At 41.5% G+C, this 14,088-nt stretch overlaps 1 protein-coding gene across 2 annotated transcripts in view; it reads right to left on the minus strand.

Moving 5' to 3' along the window:
* Window positions 1–14,088, minus strand: part of CR1L (complement C3b/C4b receptor 1 like) — a 66,824-nt gene that overhangs the window by 33,097 nt on the left and 19,639 nt on the right. For both annotated transcript variants that reach the window (XM_047841161.1, XM_047841162.1), the window contains exons 5-9: window positions 9,880–10,278; window positions 8,005–8,181; window positions 7,812–7,914; window positions 6,445–6,530; window positions 1,320–1,547 (exon numbers count right to left, since the gene is read on the minus strand). In XM_047841161.1, coding sequence (XP_047697117.1) covers window positions 1,320–1,547; window positions 6,445–6,530; window positions 7,812–7,914; window positions 8,005–8,181; window positions 9,880–10,278 — 993 coding nt within the window. The remainder of the gene's footprint in view (window positions 1–1,319; window positions 1,548–6,444; window positions 6,531–7,811; window positions 7,915–8,004; window positions 8,182–9,879; window positions 10,279–14,088) is intronic.

Here is a 14,088-nt window from a genome sequence, read left to right on the forward strand (position 1 = left end):
CTAAGAGAGGTAAAGGAGGATTCTCCTCTAGAGTCACAGGAGGGAGCACGGCCCCACCAAAACCCTGATTTCAGAATTCTAGCCTCCAGATCAGTGAAGAGAATAAATTTCTATTGTGTTAAGCCACCTAGTTTGTGGTAGTTTGTACGCAGTCCTAGGGAACGAACAGAGCGCTCTTCTTCTGATGCTAAACCAGAGATTTAAGGAAAAGGACAAAACAGACAAAGCCATCAAGTAGCTTCTTTAGCATATGAAAAATCCCTTTGGAAACTTCCCCTTCCCCTTGCCTTTACCTCCCCCCCCATGCCCCCCACCCCCACCCATATAACCAGTCTCTCCTCAAGGTCCCGAGGCAGCTCTTTCTGCCCATGGGCCCTGTCTCTGTCCTTTAATAAAAACACCTTTTTGCACTGGGAAAAAAAAAAAAAAAAGAAGCTATGTCTTTTTTTATGAGAGGGTATATTGTGTGCTGCATATTTCAAATAGAGTCTGACCTCAACGATCTCCTTTTTGGAGGAGACTGCTTCTGTTTGCCCATTCAATAAGCGTGCCTGGTGGCCTAGGCAACTGCTTTTAAAGAAATCTCACTAGATTCTATTGGGAAGGGGAGGGGCAGCAAAGAAAAGTTAAACGCGTTTTATCATGTGTTGCCTTTTCTCATCGGATTGCTTTTCTCTGTCATGTGGTATCCCAAGTCTGGTGCCACCTCCCTGTGTACCCTGCTTCTGTCTTGGGAAGGCCTACAGTCAGTCCTCAAGAACCAGGTAACTTTCAGTCCTTCGGAAGAAACAGCCTCTTCCTTTCCATACTCTTTCCCTTGAGCTGATCTTTCCTTGCTTCTAACTCTCAGAACGGGTAAGTTCAAGGGCAAAGATTAAGGTGGGCCCCACAAGCCAGCGGACAGATGGGCATACTTTGAGTCAAGGTCTTAAGCTACAAAAGTAGAGTCTCTTTGGTCACTTAGCCTATTTGGCACAGGACCGGCTAAAGCCTTAGCTAAATAATATCCATATTGCCAGTTTTGCAGATGATGAACTTGCGGGGAGTGTTTGGCAATCATCCGCCATTGGTTACTGTTCATAGCCAGTTGTTTTCATGTCCTCTCCAGTGAATACGTTTTTCTTTTTGATCTTCCCCTCCCCGTCCCTCTCCCTTCTTACCCCACCCTGCTCACCACTGCACCAGCAAGAAGAGTTTTAGAACTTTGACACTTCCACTTATGACAAAGTTGAACTCACAAGCACACACCATAATCTTAGAGACATATGAAGGATCTGGGCCTGATAATCTGAAGACACTTGGGGTACGTGGGTACTGACCAGCAGGACCAGCAGGTTCACAGGAAGGGGCAGGGCCGCTCCAAATCCCATTCCCTTCACCGTCACTTGTGCAGCGGATGGTGCTCTCCCCGACGAGGTTGAAGGTCATCCCTCTGGCCGAGCTGGGGTCACACATATAAGTAATTTCCTCTCCATAGGGAACGTCTCCCTGAGGAGTTCTGGTGTGGCTCCCATTAAGGATAGATGGAGGGCTTGGACAAAAGATTTCTAGAAGGAACACAAGAGCTGTAAGTTACATCAAAATGTTTACATTTTAACCCGAGTTGATTCTACAATTATGGGATGCTGTGACTGTGTAGCCAATTAAATGATTAAACTCTCAGGGAGAGTATAGACCATAAAATAAATATATTAGGCCGCTGTTGAGATGCTTCCAAATGAAATGACACTGAAACCAATGTTTATTATTACAACGTCCAGGAGGGACTTAATCATCCTGAACTCTTTGAAGACGTAAAACTTCTGGATAATTGAGAGCTCATTTTTTTAAAATAGACAAAAATCTTAACCACATTGACAAGAAAGGCATTCATTTAATAAGAAAGTTATCCATTAATTCAACAGGAATTTTTTTGAGGACCTACTGTACATCCCCTACTATTTTAAGTACAAGATAGACCAAATCTTTTAACATCGAGGCTCTTCATCCCAGAGAAATCTTTCAAAATATATTATACATTTACTATCTATCACTGATTTCATCTTTTCTTGATGACTTGAGGCTGTTAGGCTCCAAAGCAAAATGAATGGTTGTAGTGACGCCATCATAATGAAATGAAACATCCCAATGGCCCTGTGCATGCCCCAGAAGACTCAGAAATGTTTTACGACTTTGAGATACTTATTGGTTTCTACAGGAGTTTTTGTTTGTTTGTTTGTTTGTTTGTTTTTATTCGTTTTTGTTTTCAATTTTTTAATGTTTTTATTTTTTTGAAGGAGAGAGAGCGGGGGAGAAGCAGAGAGAGAGAGGGAGACACCGAATCCAAAGCAGGCTCCAGGCTCTGAGCTGTCAGCACAGAGCCTGATGTGGGGCTCAAACTCACAAACCGTGAGATCATGACCCAAGACGGAGTCTGGACGCTCAACCGACTGAGCCACCCAGGCGCCCCTGTGTGTTTGTGTTTTTTTTTTTTTTTCAACGTTTATTTATTTTTGGGACAGAGAGAGACAGAGCATGAACGGGGGAGGGGCAGAGAGAGAGGGAGACACAGAATCGGAAACAGGCTCCAGGCTCTGAGCCATCAGCCCAGAGCCTGACGCGGGGCTCGAACTCCCAGACCGCGAGATCGTGACCTGGCTGAAGTCGGACGCTTAACCGACTGCGCCACCCAGGCGCCCCCTGTGTGTTTGTTTTTAAATAACGATCTGGAGAAGCTCCTTTCCCCTTCTGCTTTGATCTGTATTTGGGAAGATGATACTCTTGAAAGGATTATGGATAAACTAATCAAAGGTGGACTAACCTAACCAACGTTTTTCCTCTAGCAAGTGATTTTAGCTGTATCTGGCTTCTTGGGAGCATTGTTTTCTTTCTTTCATGCTTCTTAATTAACTATATTCCAGGAAAGTTAACATTTTCAAATAGCTGGCTTCCAAATATGAAGGATATAATGATCAATTTTCGTTATAGAAATACAAAAGTTCCAAACAATTTTAGAGTAAAACATTCATTTGAAAAAAAAAATTCTATTGTAAACATATTTTTCAATAGTTATGATCAGAAGGTGAAGCAACATCCTGTTTGTTTTAGTGAAGAAGTAAATGGGCAGACTGAATATATTCATAGTATTTCTGTATTTAACACATTATATTTCTGTCCTCTTAAAAACAAAAACTAGGGCGCCTGGGTGGCTCAGTCAGTTGAGGGTTTGACTTCGGCTCAGGTCATGATCTCATGGTTTGTGAGTTTGAGCCCATATCGGGCTCTCTGCTGTCAGCACAGAGCCTGCCTCAGATCCTGTCTCCCTCTCTCTCTGCCCTCTCCTGCTTGAGCTCTCTTTCTCAAAAATAAACATTAAAACACACACACACACACACACACACACACACACACACACACAGAGACACACACAGACACACACCAAAACCAAAAAACTAGCTCCCTTCATCCCACTTCCCTGTGCAGCAATAATCCCATTTCTCTACTCCTGTGACACCAGGACTCCTCTGAGATGTGGTCTGTGGTCTTCCCTTCCTTCCCTTCATTCCCCCTTGAACTCATTCCAATCAGAACATTTGTCCCACAATTCCACTGAAACTCCTTGTTGAGGCCAATTGGTACCTTCAAGTCATTATACCCAATAATAATTTTCCACCATCTTATTTGACCTCTCTGGAGAATCTCACCTCCTTCAGAGAATTTTCTCTTGGCTTCTAAGGTATATCACCCTCCTGTTTCTCTGTCTCTGTCTCCCTCTCTCTCTCCCTGGGTACGGTTGACTGGACAACCCTATCCCTTCCCATATCTTACACTCTGCTCTCCACAAGTGAAGCTCCTGTATGTCCGCACCCATCGCCATTACAGTATCATTGACTGTGTTCCTTACATTGCATCTTTTGTTCCCGTGATGTACTCGTTCTATAACTGGAAGCCTGTACCTCCTCCTTTCCTGGTTTTTCTCTTAATATACTGGCTGCTTCTTCTTCATCTCTTTTGTTGATTCATTCTCACCTTTCCAACTTATTAGTGTTGGATTTACAAGGCTCAGCCCCTGCATCCCTTTTCTGGCCCCATTCCCCCCCTCGGTGATCTCACTGAATTTCTATTTTAAACTCGGTTTCTTGGGGCGCCTGGGTGGCTCAGTTAGTTAAGCATCCAACTTCGGCTCAGGTCATGATCTCACGGTCCATGAGTTCGAGCCCTGCGTCGGGCTCTGTGCTGACAGTTCAGAACCTGGAGCCTGCTTCGGATTCTGTGTGTGTGTCTCTCTCTCTGCCCCTCCCCTGCTCATGCTCTGTCTCAAAAATAAATAAAAACATTAAAAAAAAACTCTGTTTCTAAACCATCAGCAAATTGTGTCATTTCACCTTTCAGAATATACCTAGCCTGTGACCACTTCTTACCTCTTCTCCCACTGCCATCCAACATCTGTGGTTAGATCTGTGTAACAGCCTTCCAACTTTTACCCTCAGCCATCCCCCTACATTTCCTTGGCTGCATCTCCCTTTTGGGAGCATTCTCCCCTTTGGGAGAAAGCATTCCCTTTCTCACTTGGGAATGCTGATTGACACCCCGTCACCTCCTTTTCTAACAGTACTGGCTGTCTCAGCCCCCCGGAAGTGAGGGGGAGATAGGGGCTCTTGCACATTACGTAGAGGTCACAGTAACTCCCACATCCAAGCCAATAGGACTGGGATCCATGGCCACTCTGGCTCCTTCCACCACTTCTGGTCTTAAATGGAGCAGGTCATGGGCTCCGGTGTCTTCAGAGTTTGTCCAGAGGGATGAGATAATACAGCATAGAAACAAGGGCCTTAATACCCTTGGGATAAACAGGAGACAAGAGACAGGGAAGATCCAGCAAATAAACTGCTCATTCTTTCTCTTTCTACTAGACAGTTTTGGTTTCAAAGAACCTCTTCAGGGATGTGTTATATGAGCCAACAGCCAGCTGGGTTTTTTTGTTTGCTTGTTTTGGTAAAGCTTACGGCCACCTCAGCAACACAACATATTTTATTTATCAGCTTTTCTTTCCTTCCTGCACCCTTTTTTCCTCCTTCACTCTTGTTGCTCCAGAACGGCACCCTCGAATAGAGCATGACAATTTATGCTTTGCCTCCAACACTGTTTTCCGGGGACTCTCGATCTAAGGTACGTTCCTTCCAACTGAGTCCTCTCTAGAGTAGCCAAAGTGATATCATTAAAAATAAATTCCATCATGTTACTTTTCTACTTACAATGCTCCAGTGGCTTTCTATCTTGCTCAGAATGAAAACCCACGTTGTTACGGGATGTACATTTACCGCTCTTTTATCACCTCCGACTACTCCTCTATTTGCTCGCTCTGTATCAGCCATGTCAAAACATGTCAAAACATGTCAAAACATCAGAACATGTCAAAAACAGGTTTGCCAAAGAAAATGCCGGGAACGTGTCTGCCTTGGGCCTTTATACCATCTGTATGGGAAGTTATTCCTCTGTCTATGTCCATTGGTAGTAACCACTTTCCATCGATACTCAAATGTCACTTTCTCAGTGAGGATTCTCATCATCACCTTATTTTACTTATTTATTATTTTTAAATGTTTATTTATTTATTTTGAGAGAGAGAGAGAGAGAGAATGAACAAGGGACGAAGTGCCAGAGAGAAAAAGAGAGAGAGAGAGAGAGAGAGAGAATCCCAAGCAGGCTCCAGGCTGTCCAGTGCAGAACCTGACGTGGGCTCAGCCTCACAAGCCATGAGATCACGACCTGAGCTGAAACCAAGAGTCAGATGCTCAACTGACTGAGGGACCGAGGTGCCCCTCTATAATCACCTTATTTTAAATGGAGACTTTATTCTTTTCCTGGCATTCCTTATCCCCCTTCATATAACCATTTTATTGCATCACTCTGTTTTTTTTTTCTTAATAACACTTGGCGTTATTTGAAATCATCTATTTATGCGTTTGCTTGTTGTTTTCTTTGTCTTTCCTTCTGCACAAGAATATAAACAACACGAAAGCAGGGTCCTAGTCTTTCTTGTTGACAGGTATATTCCTAGTGTCTAGAAGACTGGTTGTTGGCACATAGCAGGTGCTCAAAAATTTTTGTGGAAAGAATGAGGACAGGAATGAATAGATGATTGAAGGAAGGACAGAAAAGCAGAAGTGGGAGTATCATTTTTGACAGGAAAAAGGGCCCAGGCCTTAAATTTCTCTCCATCTGTGAAGCATGTCTTTCCACCTGTAGCGCAAAGGATGCTCGTAAACGTTTATAGGATGGTATCCAAAACACACGATGCACAGATTTATTTCCCCCAGAAACAATCCTTGCAACAAAGAAATATTTCAATCAAAAGTGAAGATAAACAGAGGGGCAAACGTTAGATAATTTTACAGGCAAAGCACATTGAACAAACAAACAAGGAGGAAGGTGCAGACCTCAACAGGTATCCCTTGTACTCACGCTCACACACAGGAACACTGTTGTTCCAAAGGCTTTTCATTTCAACCAAGGTACAGTAACTAGCAGAACTTCCCTTTAAACGGAACCTGAGGAACAAAAGCAGTAGTGACCGGGCGAGCGCACGTGTCTCTCTCCCCTTCATTGACAGATCTCAGCTCCTGTCCTTCTGCTGAAATCCAGTTTCGTTCCTAAGTTAAACCCCGGGTGAAAAAGTTCCGCTCATTTGTTTTCTCAGCTGATAGAGGGACTGACACCAAGACGTCTGGAGAGATTGCAGTTTCCAGTGAGGACAGAGCGGTAACAACTGTCTCTGGTCTTCGGCCTTCAGGAGGTCGTCTGCCCCTGACTGCCCTCGGACAGCTCCCTATTTGTCTCTGTAAGGAACTTTGTCCTCTAACGCAACCCGTAGCCCTTTCCTTTCTTACTGGACCAGGAGGGAAACAACTTCCAATTCAAGTTAGCAAAGAGAAAGGCATCAGAGACTGCCCTTTTTTGCCAACACATTCGGAATGTTCCCGAATGACACCTGTGGCATATCCAGATTATTGATGGGAAAACCAAATTATCTAGGAAAAATAAGACAAGGTGAGAAGAGAGGATTCTTTGGAGGACAATCATCCCCAAACATCTGGCTTATTGTTGGACCAATAGCTGCCCGAGTTGCCTCCAGGTGTTTATTGGGTGACAGATATTTGATGCCTGATGAAGGGCCCTTGGAATGTACTGACAACAACATGCTTTTTACCTGTCAGCGGTGTGGGAACATAATACCAAGATCACTTACAGTCACATAAAGAGTTAATGACATTGCTTGGAACATGAACATCAGTCTTCATGCTCCTTCAACACAGCCTAATCCTAATCAGATGACATATAATTAGATTTAAAAATACTCCCATTTACTCTTTCATTCCTATTCCACATTTCACTACTGACTGGTTTCAAATTTCCTTGAAACAGTCCCTGCATGTCACTTATCTTATAAGTAACTTTCTTTTCTATATCAAACTTTTTTAAAACAACCCCTCTGCAATATTTCTCCCTTGGCGCCTACAAATTACGTTTTATTCACACGTGTAATAAATAGGCATCAGTAGTAATAAATAGTTTCACTTCAATAGTCAAGATCTGTTGTTATACTTCTGCTGTTCAGTATATTTTACTGTTCTTCCTTTTTAAGCATCCGTTCATGGTTCTATGTGGTTGCTACAATACTTCCCAATTGTTGCCTCAAATACTAGTCTTTTTTTGGTACTTCTGTTCCATTAGACAGCTTGCTTTTTGGATAAACGCCCACTGCCCAGGGCGCCAGCATATTAGCATCCAGAACCGAGTCCCTGGTCTCCATGCCAGGTCATCATACTCACCCCTCATTGCAAATGAAGGACACTTTTGCCCCAAGCTGGAAATTAAGTGGAAAGAGCACACGACCGTTAGGGAGTTGGTCCAGGAAGTCATCACATGATTTCACTAGGAAAACAACAACAACAACAAAGAGGTAAGACTGCCTCTGTGAAGAACAAGAAGACTGATCTGCAAACCAGAGGAAACCACAGGTACCTGCACATGTAGGGGCTGCTGGGCTCCAGTTTCCCTGGGGCGTACAGCGCACAGAAGCAGTCCCTCTGAGATCATAGCCAGGCTCACAACTGTAGAATACTTCCTGCCCAGGGGAAAAACTGTCCTTGTCGCTTGGGGTGGGCTTACCATGCGGAATTTCTGGAGGCGGCGCACATACTGTGGAAAGAACAGGCACAAAGTACCAGTCATTAAGGGAGAAATATCTTTTGCTAAATTCTAACCCTTCTGAGGAGCAGAGACACAGTTAAAGGGGTTTGGTGTTATAAGAAGGGAAATCAAACGATACTCTAGCCCCCTCCTTTTACTGATATAGAAGTTAAAAATATGGAGATATAGCCGAAGACCTCACAGCTAGTCAGAAGCAGATAATTAGAGCCAAGTTCTCCCCAGCACAAGGTGAAATACATTTACAAGTCCCTTCTTCTAGTGCTGGCTATTCAAGATGGAGTTATTAGTATTGGTGGGGTTCTCCACCCACATATTTGGTAGAAAGGCGATCCAATTTACAGGCTCATCTTTCAGAGGAGAGGGCTGCCTGAGCCTAAATCTATTTAATAGATTTCCCATGTCTTTTACTGTACTCCTATGATCGAATGTAGTAATCATTCATACTTATATCACTTTGTCTGTTTGTCCTTCCAGCTCTCAGTGGTTGTACAAGGCTGGTGTTAGTTGGCACCAGAATGGTAAAGTCCGTCTTTGTCCCTACGTATCAGCCACAGCATTTACCCATCCACTCCTAAGGCAGCTATTGTGGCATACAAGGCCATTGAGATAAGCCATTGAGAACAACATCCACTCAATAAACCCATCCTTGTAACGAGAGGGCATATCGCTTAAAGAGTATTTGACTCAAGGTCTGGCTACCTCCATTCATAGCCCTCTTCGTGCTCAAGGCATCTGAACTCATTTGCACTTCAACCTAATCTATATCCAATGAACAATGAGGGAAAATCTGTTTGGCTTTAAGCAACTTTCACTCTCAACTTGAGATTCCTAATGATAAAATGTAGGAGATGGACCAGAACAGACAAACTCTAAGGTCTTGGCCACTATTCTGAGGCTATGATATCTGTCTTCATAAGCCAGTTTCTTATTTTCTGGGAGAGATGCTGACAGAAGTATAACTAGGACCAGAGAACTCAGGCCCTGGAGTCTGACCCATTTGCTTCCATTCCTGGGTACTCCACTTAATAGCACGTGATCTGGACGGTTTACTCAACCTCTGAAATACCAAACAAACTTCACTGCCATATGGATATAAGAATAGCCCTATTGTAAAGGAGTGTTGTGAAGGGTAGATGAGATCATGCATTTAAGGTGCTGATCACCAGGGCACCTGGCCGGTTGAGCGTCTGACTTCGGCTCAGGTCCATGATCTCACAGTTAGTGGGTTCGAGCCCCGCATCAGGCTTTGCACTGACAGTGCAGAGCCTGCCTCGGATGCTCTGTCTCCCTCTCTCTCTGCCCCTTCCCTGCCTTCTCTCTCAAAAATAAATAAAGACTAAAAAAATTGGAGTCCTTGTGACACAGCTGACTAGAAAGTCCACCTCAGTTTTCAATATATTTGAGAGATACTGGAGCTGGTATTTCGCCCGGAGACTTGCTCAATAGGAGAGTCTCAAATGTCTCCTTCCTTGATTAACTAAGCTCCTGCTTTCAAAATGAAGGCACATATACATAAGTGCACACACACATACATGCACACGCCCCCTTTCTTAATTTCATGCTCCATCCCCCCAAATTGACCCACACTGCTTCCCACGCGTCCTCCCCCGGAACAAACACTAATCTCCTGATCCTTTTACAACTCATGCCATTTGTAGGCCCCTTCAAAGCCTCAGTCAGACTCACGCCTAGAGCAGCTTGGCAGCTGTGGCTCCCATCTGTTTCGAGGTTGGCATTTCACACTGGAGGGTCCTTTCATGTCAAAGCCGGACTCACACATAAACACCACGATTTCATTTAAGGAATATAAGGTTTTGCGCTCAGATACTATTACTGCATTTTCAATTTCCGGAGGTGTGCATTTATTAGGTATAATGCACTGAGGGGGAGGGCCGCTCCATGTGCCGACGCGGTTGTCTTTGCTGGTGCAATATATTGACGGCTGGCCCACAAGCTCAAACGGCTTTTTCCCTCTCTGTCCAGAATTGCAGCGATAGGTCACCACCGTCCCGTATGGAAAATATTCTCTGTTGATGCTAGTGAAACTTCCATTGGCAATGTTTGGGGGCGGCCCACAAGGAATTCCTGGGAAAAGAGACAGTGACTTAAATAATAGTGAATTAAAATAACTAGGCAGAGATCCAATGAGTATAACTCTTTTTACATTTGCTATTTGCTTTTGATCTTTCCTCACATGTGGGTATGTTTTTACAAAGTCATAATTTATTTTTAATTTATTTTTTAATATGAAATGTATTGTCAAATTGGTTTCCATACAACACCCAGTTTTCATCCCAACAGGTGCCCTCCTCAATGTACAAAGTCGTCATTTAGGTGGGCATAATAAGTAGCATGCGTACTGCCTTTCTTACTTACATTATTTCCTATAAGCATATGCATTTTTAATATAATTCACATTCCTTTCATTTTAAACAGCTCTTTGATCATTTTATTTTACCATACTTTACACAGCTTTCCCCTACTCTTTTCTATTTTCCTTCTTTTTTTTTTTTTTAATTTTTTTTTTCAACGTTTATTTATTTTTGGGACAGAGAGAGACAGAGCATGAACGGGGGAGGGGCAGAGAGAGAGGGAGACACAGAATCGGAAACAGGCTCCAGGCTCTGAGCCATCAGCCCAGAGCCCGACGCGGGGCTCGAACTCACGGAGCGCGGGATCGTGACCTGGCTGAAGTCGGACGCTTAACCGACTGCGCCACCCAGGCGCCCCTCCATTTTCCTTCTTAATTTTCATTTTTGTTATTAGCTCAGTAAAGCTTTAAAAAAACAAAAAAAAAAAACCCTTGCTAAAAGAAAAAAATGTAAGGGAAGAGAAACAACACAGATATACAACAGTGGGAAATAGTATTAAATATATTTGCATATATATGAGAAATTTATACAGCTGTAGGCTAATATATGTTAATTAAACATTTTGAAAATCTAAATGATATAAATGGAAATGTAAATTACCAATATGCATTCAAGAAGATACAGAAAGCCAGAATGGGCAAAGAAACTTGTAAGAATAGAAGAAAATATTTTACATAAAAATGCTATCAAGTTACTTTCAGGTAATATGTACTTTCAAATGTAATTTCAAATTTTTCACAAGATGTAGAAAATAGAAAACTTACCAGCTCATTTCATCAAGCCTAAGTTTGGTATCACAACATGATACCCATGTAAAAGGGATCATATATTAGTTCATAAAAAAAAAACTCGCAATACAGTTGAAAATCTAGAAGTAGGACATAGTACATTGTACGACTATAATACTATATAACTAGAACGAAGTAACTTCAGCCAAAACTCCAAAACACTTGAAATTAAAAATAAAAATTCTTAAGAAGGATACTCCTTCTGATAAGGGTAACCTTAACAATTTAAATCATTCTACCCCTCCATTCTCCCCCCCACCCCAAGAAAGACTATAAATGCTGGATAAGATATAAACTATGTCTGTGATATATCAGAAAGCAATGAACTAGTGAAGCATTACCAGACCATAATCTGATAGAAGATAAAAAGCTGGGTAAGAGGCATTTAGGCTGCTGTTCTGCGGGAAGGATAGCTGAATCAGGAGGGGGGATCTGAGTGGTGAGCAGACTTTGATAGTCTCAAGGAGTCAAGGAACTAAAGTGGAATCCAGATCTTGCAAGGTGGAAGCCTTGGTAATATCTTCTGCTGTATACTTATAGGGACCTCAAAGAAATAGGCCTTGGGAATCAAGATTACTGGAGTTGTTCCTCAAGTACTGTGGGTGGCCTAGAAAAATAACAGTTTCTGAAATTGAATGAAAGTGGTCCCAGACTGCTAGGTCCCCAGGTTTCTGGAAGAAATAACAACAAAAATCCTTCTTAAAGAAGGTTCGTTTTCTAAGACCTTGAATTTATTTGTACAGAGAAAGGTTCTCAAGTATAATTCCTGACATACAATCAATGAGATACTTAATGAGATAAAATAACATGAATTAGAAGCAGCATAATCACTGACAATAGAAACTGAACCGTTAGGACCCCAGCTATTGGAATTTTCACTCACAGATTTAAGATAATTATGTTTATCTATTCAAAGGTAAAATATACGATACCCAAACTTTTGGTAAGAACAAGAAACAATTAAAAACAACAGGGAAAATTTTGAAAGGAATCAAATAAAAGTTGTTGTCTTTGTAAAATACAGTTACTGAAATTAAGAATCTGATGCAATTAACAGCAGGTGGGACACAGTTGAATAAAGATCAATGAATTGGAAGCCAGGACTGAAGAAAATATCCAGAATAAAACACAGAGACACAGAAGGATCAGAAATACATAAAAAAGAGTAATAGACTTATAGGATAGAGGGATAAGGAAGGCCTAATGCATGTTTAAATGAATTCCGATAATGAGAGGGGAGCAATAACACACGGCGTGAACATTTGAAGAAGTAATGGCTGAGAATTTTCCAAAACCAATAAAAGACATCATTAAACCTACAGATTCAAGAAGCCATACAAACTCAAACAATACAAATACTAAAAAAAAAAAAAAAAAGGAAAAACTTTACCTAGACACATCATAGTAATATTGTAAAAAAAAAAAAAAAAAAATCAAGATCAATCAATTTTAAAAGAAGCCAGAAAACAGGGGTGATAACTTTTACGAAAGCATGCCTAGAAAAATATTTAAAGAATCTATTGCCAGAATACCTACAATACAAAAATGCTAAAAGATAATTTTTTAGATTGAAGGAAAATAGTGTCATAAAGAACTGACTGAACTGCAGTTTGGAGGAAGTATAGCAGAAAGAGTTAATAGATGGAGGAGTATAAATACTCTTTAAAAAAATTTTTTTTTCAACACTTATTTATTTTTGGGACAGAGAGAGACAGAGCATGAACGGGGGTGGGGCAGAGAGAGAGGGAGACACAGAATCGGAAACAGGCTCCAGGCTCTGAGCCATCAGCCCAGAGCCCGATGCGGGGCTCGAACTCACGGACCGCGAGATCATGACCTGGCTGAAGTGGGACGCTTAACTGACTGCGCCACCCAGGCGCCCCGAAATACTCTTTTTATAAAAACAACAATAATGTCTTGTGAGATCAATGTAAAAGCACAAAAACCGACACAATGAAGGAGAAATAGGATCTGATCATCTCATTAGATGAACAGTGATAAATTAGAATACACATTCGTGATAAATCTTTTAGCAATTTAGGTATAAAAAGCAACTTCCTTAATCTGATAAAGAATATCTCCCTAAAACCTTCTGTAAACATCATGCTTTATAATGACTATTAAAAAACCAATATTAAAAACCCAATATAATGACTATTAAAAAACCTGGGTGGTTCAGTCTGTTAAGCATCTGACATTGGCTGAGGTCATGATCTCACAGTCTGTGGGTTCAAGCCCCACGTCAAGTTCTGTGATGATAGCTTGGAGCTTGGAACCTGCTTTGGATTCTCTCTCTCTCTCTCTCTCTCTCTCTCTCTCTCTATGTACCTCCCCCACTCACACTTTGCCTCTCTTTCTCAAAAATAAATAAACATTACAAAAAGATTTTTTTTAAAACCCAGTATCTTCTCTTCCATTCAACATTGTACTGGAGGTTCTAGCCAACGCAGTAAAGCAAGAGAAATAAAAAGCTGCAAGAAAGGAAAAGATTAAAAAAAATAGGATAATTATTTACCAATGACATGATTATGTATACAGCATATCCAAAAGAATATACAGATAAACTACTGCATTTCTAAGTAAATTTAGCAAGATTGTTGGTTCCAAAGTCAAATGATTGCGTGTTTAAGAAACAATTAGAAAATGTTACATTTTTCAATGTTACATATCTATGTTTACATTATTTTCTATAATGTAAATTGGCAAATATTATTAAGATTTCAAAAATTTCAAAA

This window comes from Prionailurus viverrinus, chromosome F1 (genome assembly GCF_022837055.1).
Source record: "Prionailurus viverrinus isolate Anna chromosome F1, UM_Priviv_1.0, whole genome shotgun sequence".
Classification (NCBI taxonomy): Eukaryota; Metazoa; Chordata; class Mammalia; order Carnivora; family Felidae; genus Prionailurus; species Prionailurus viverrinus.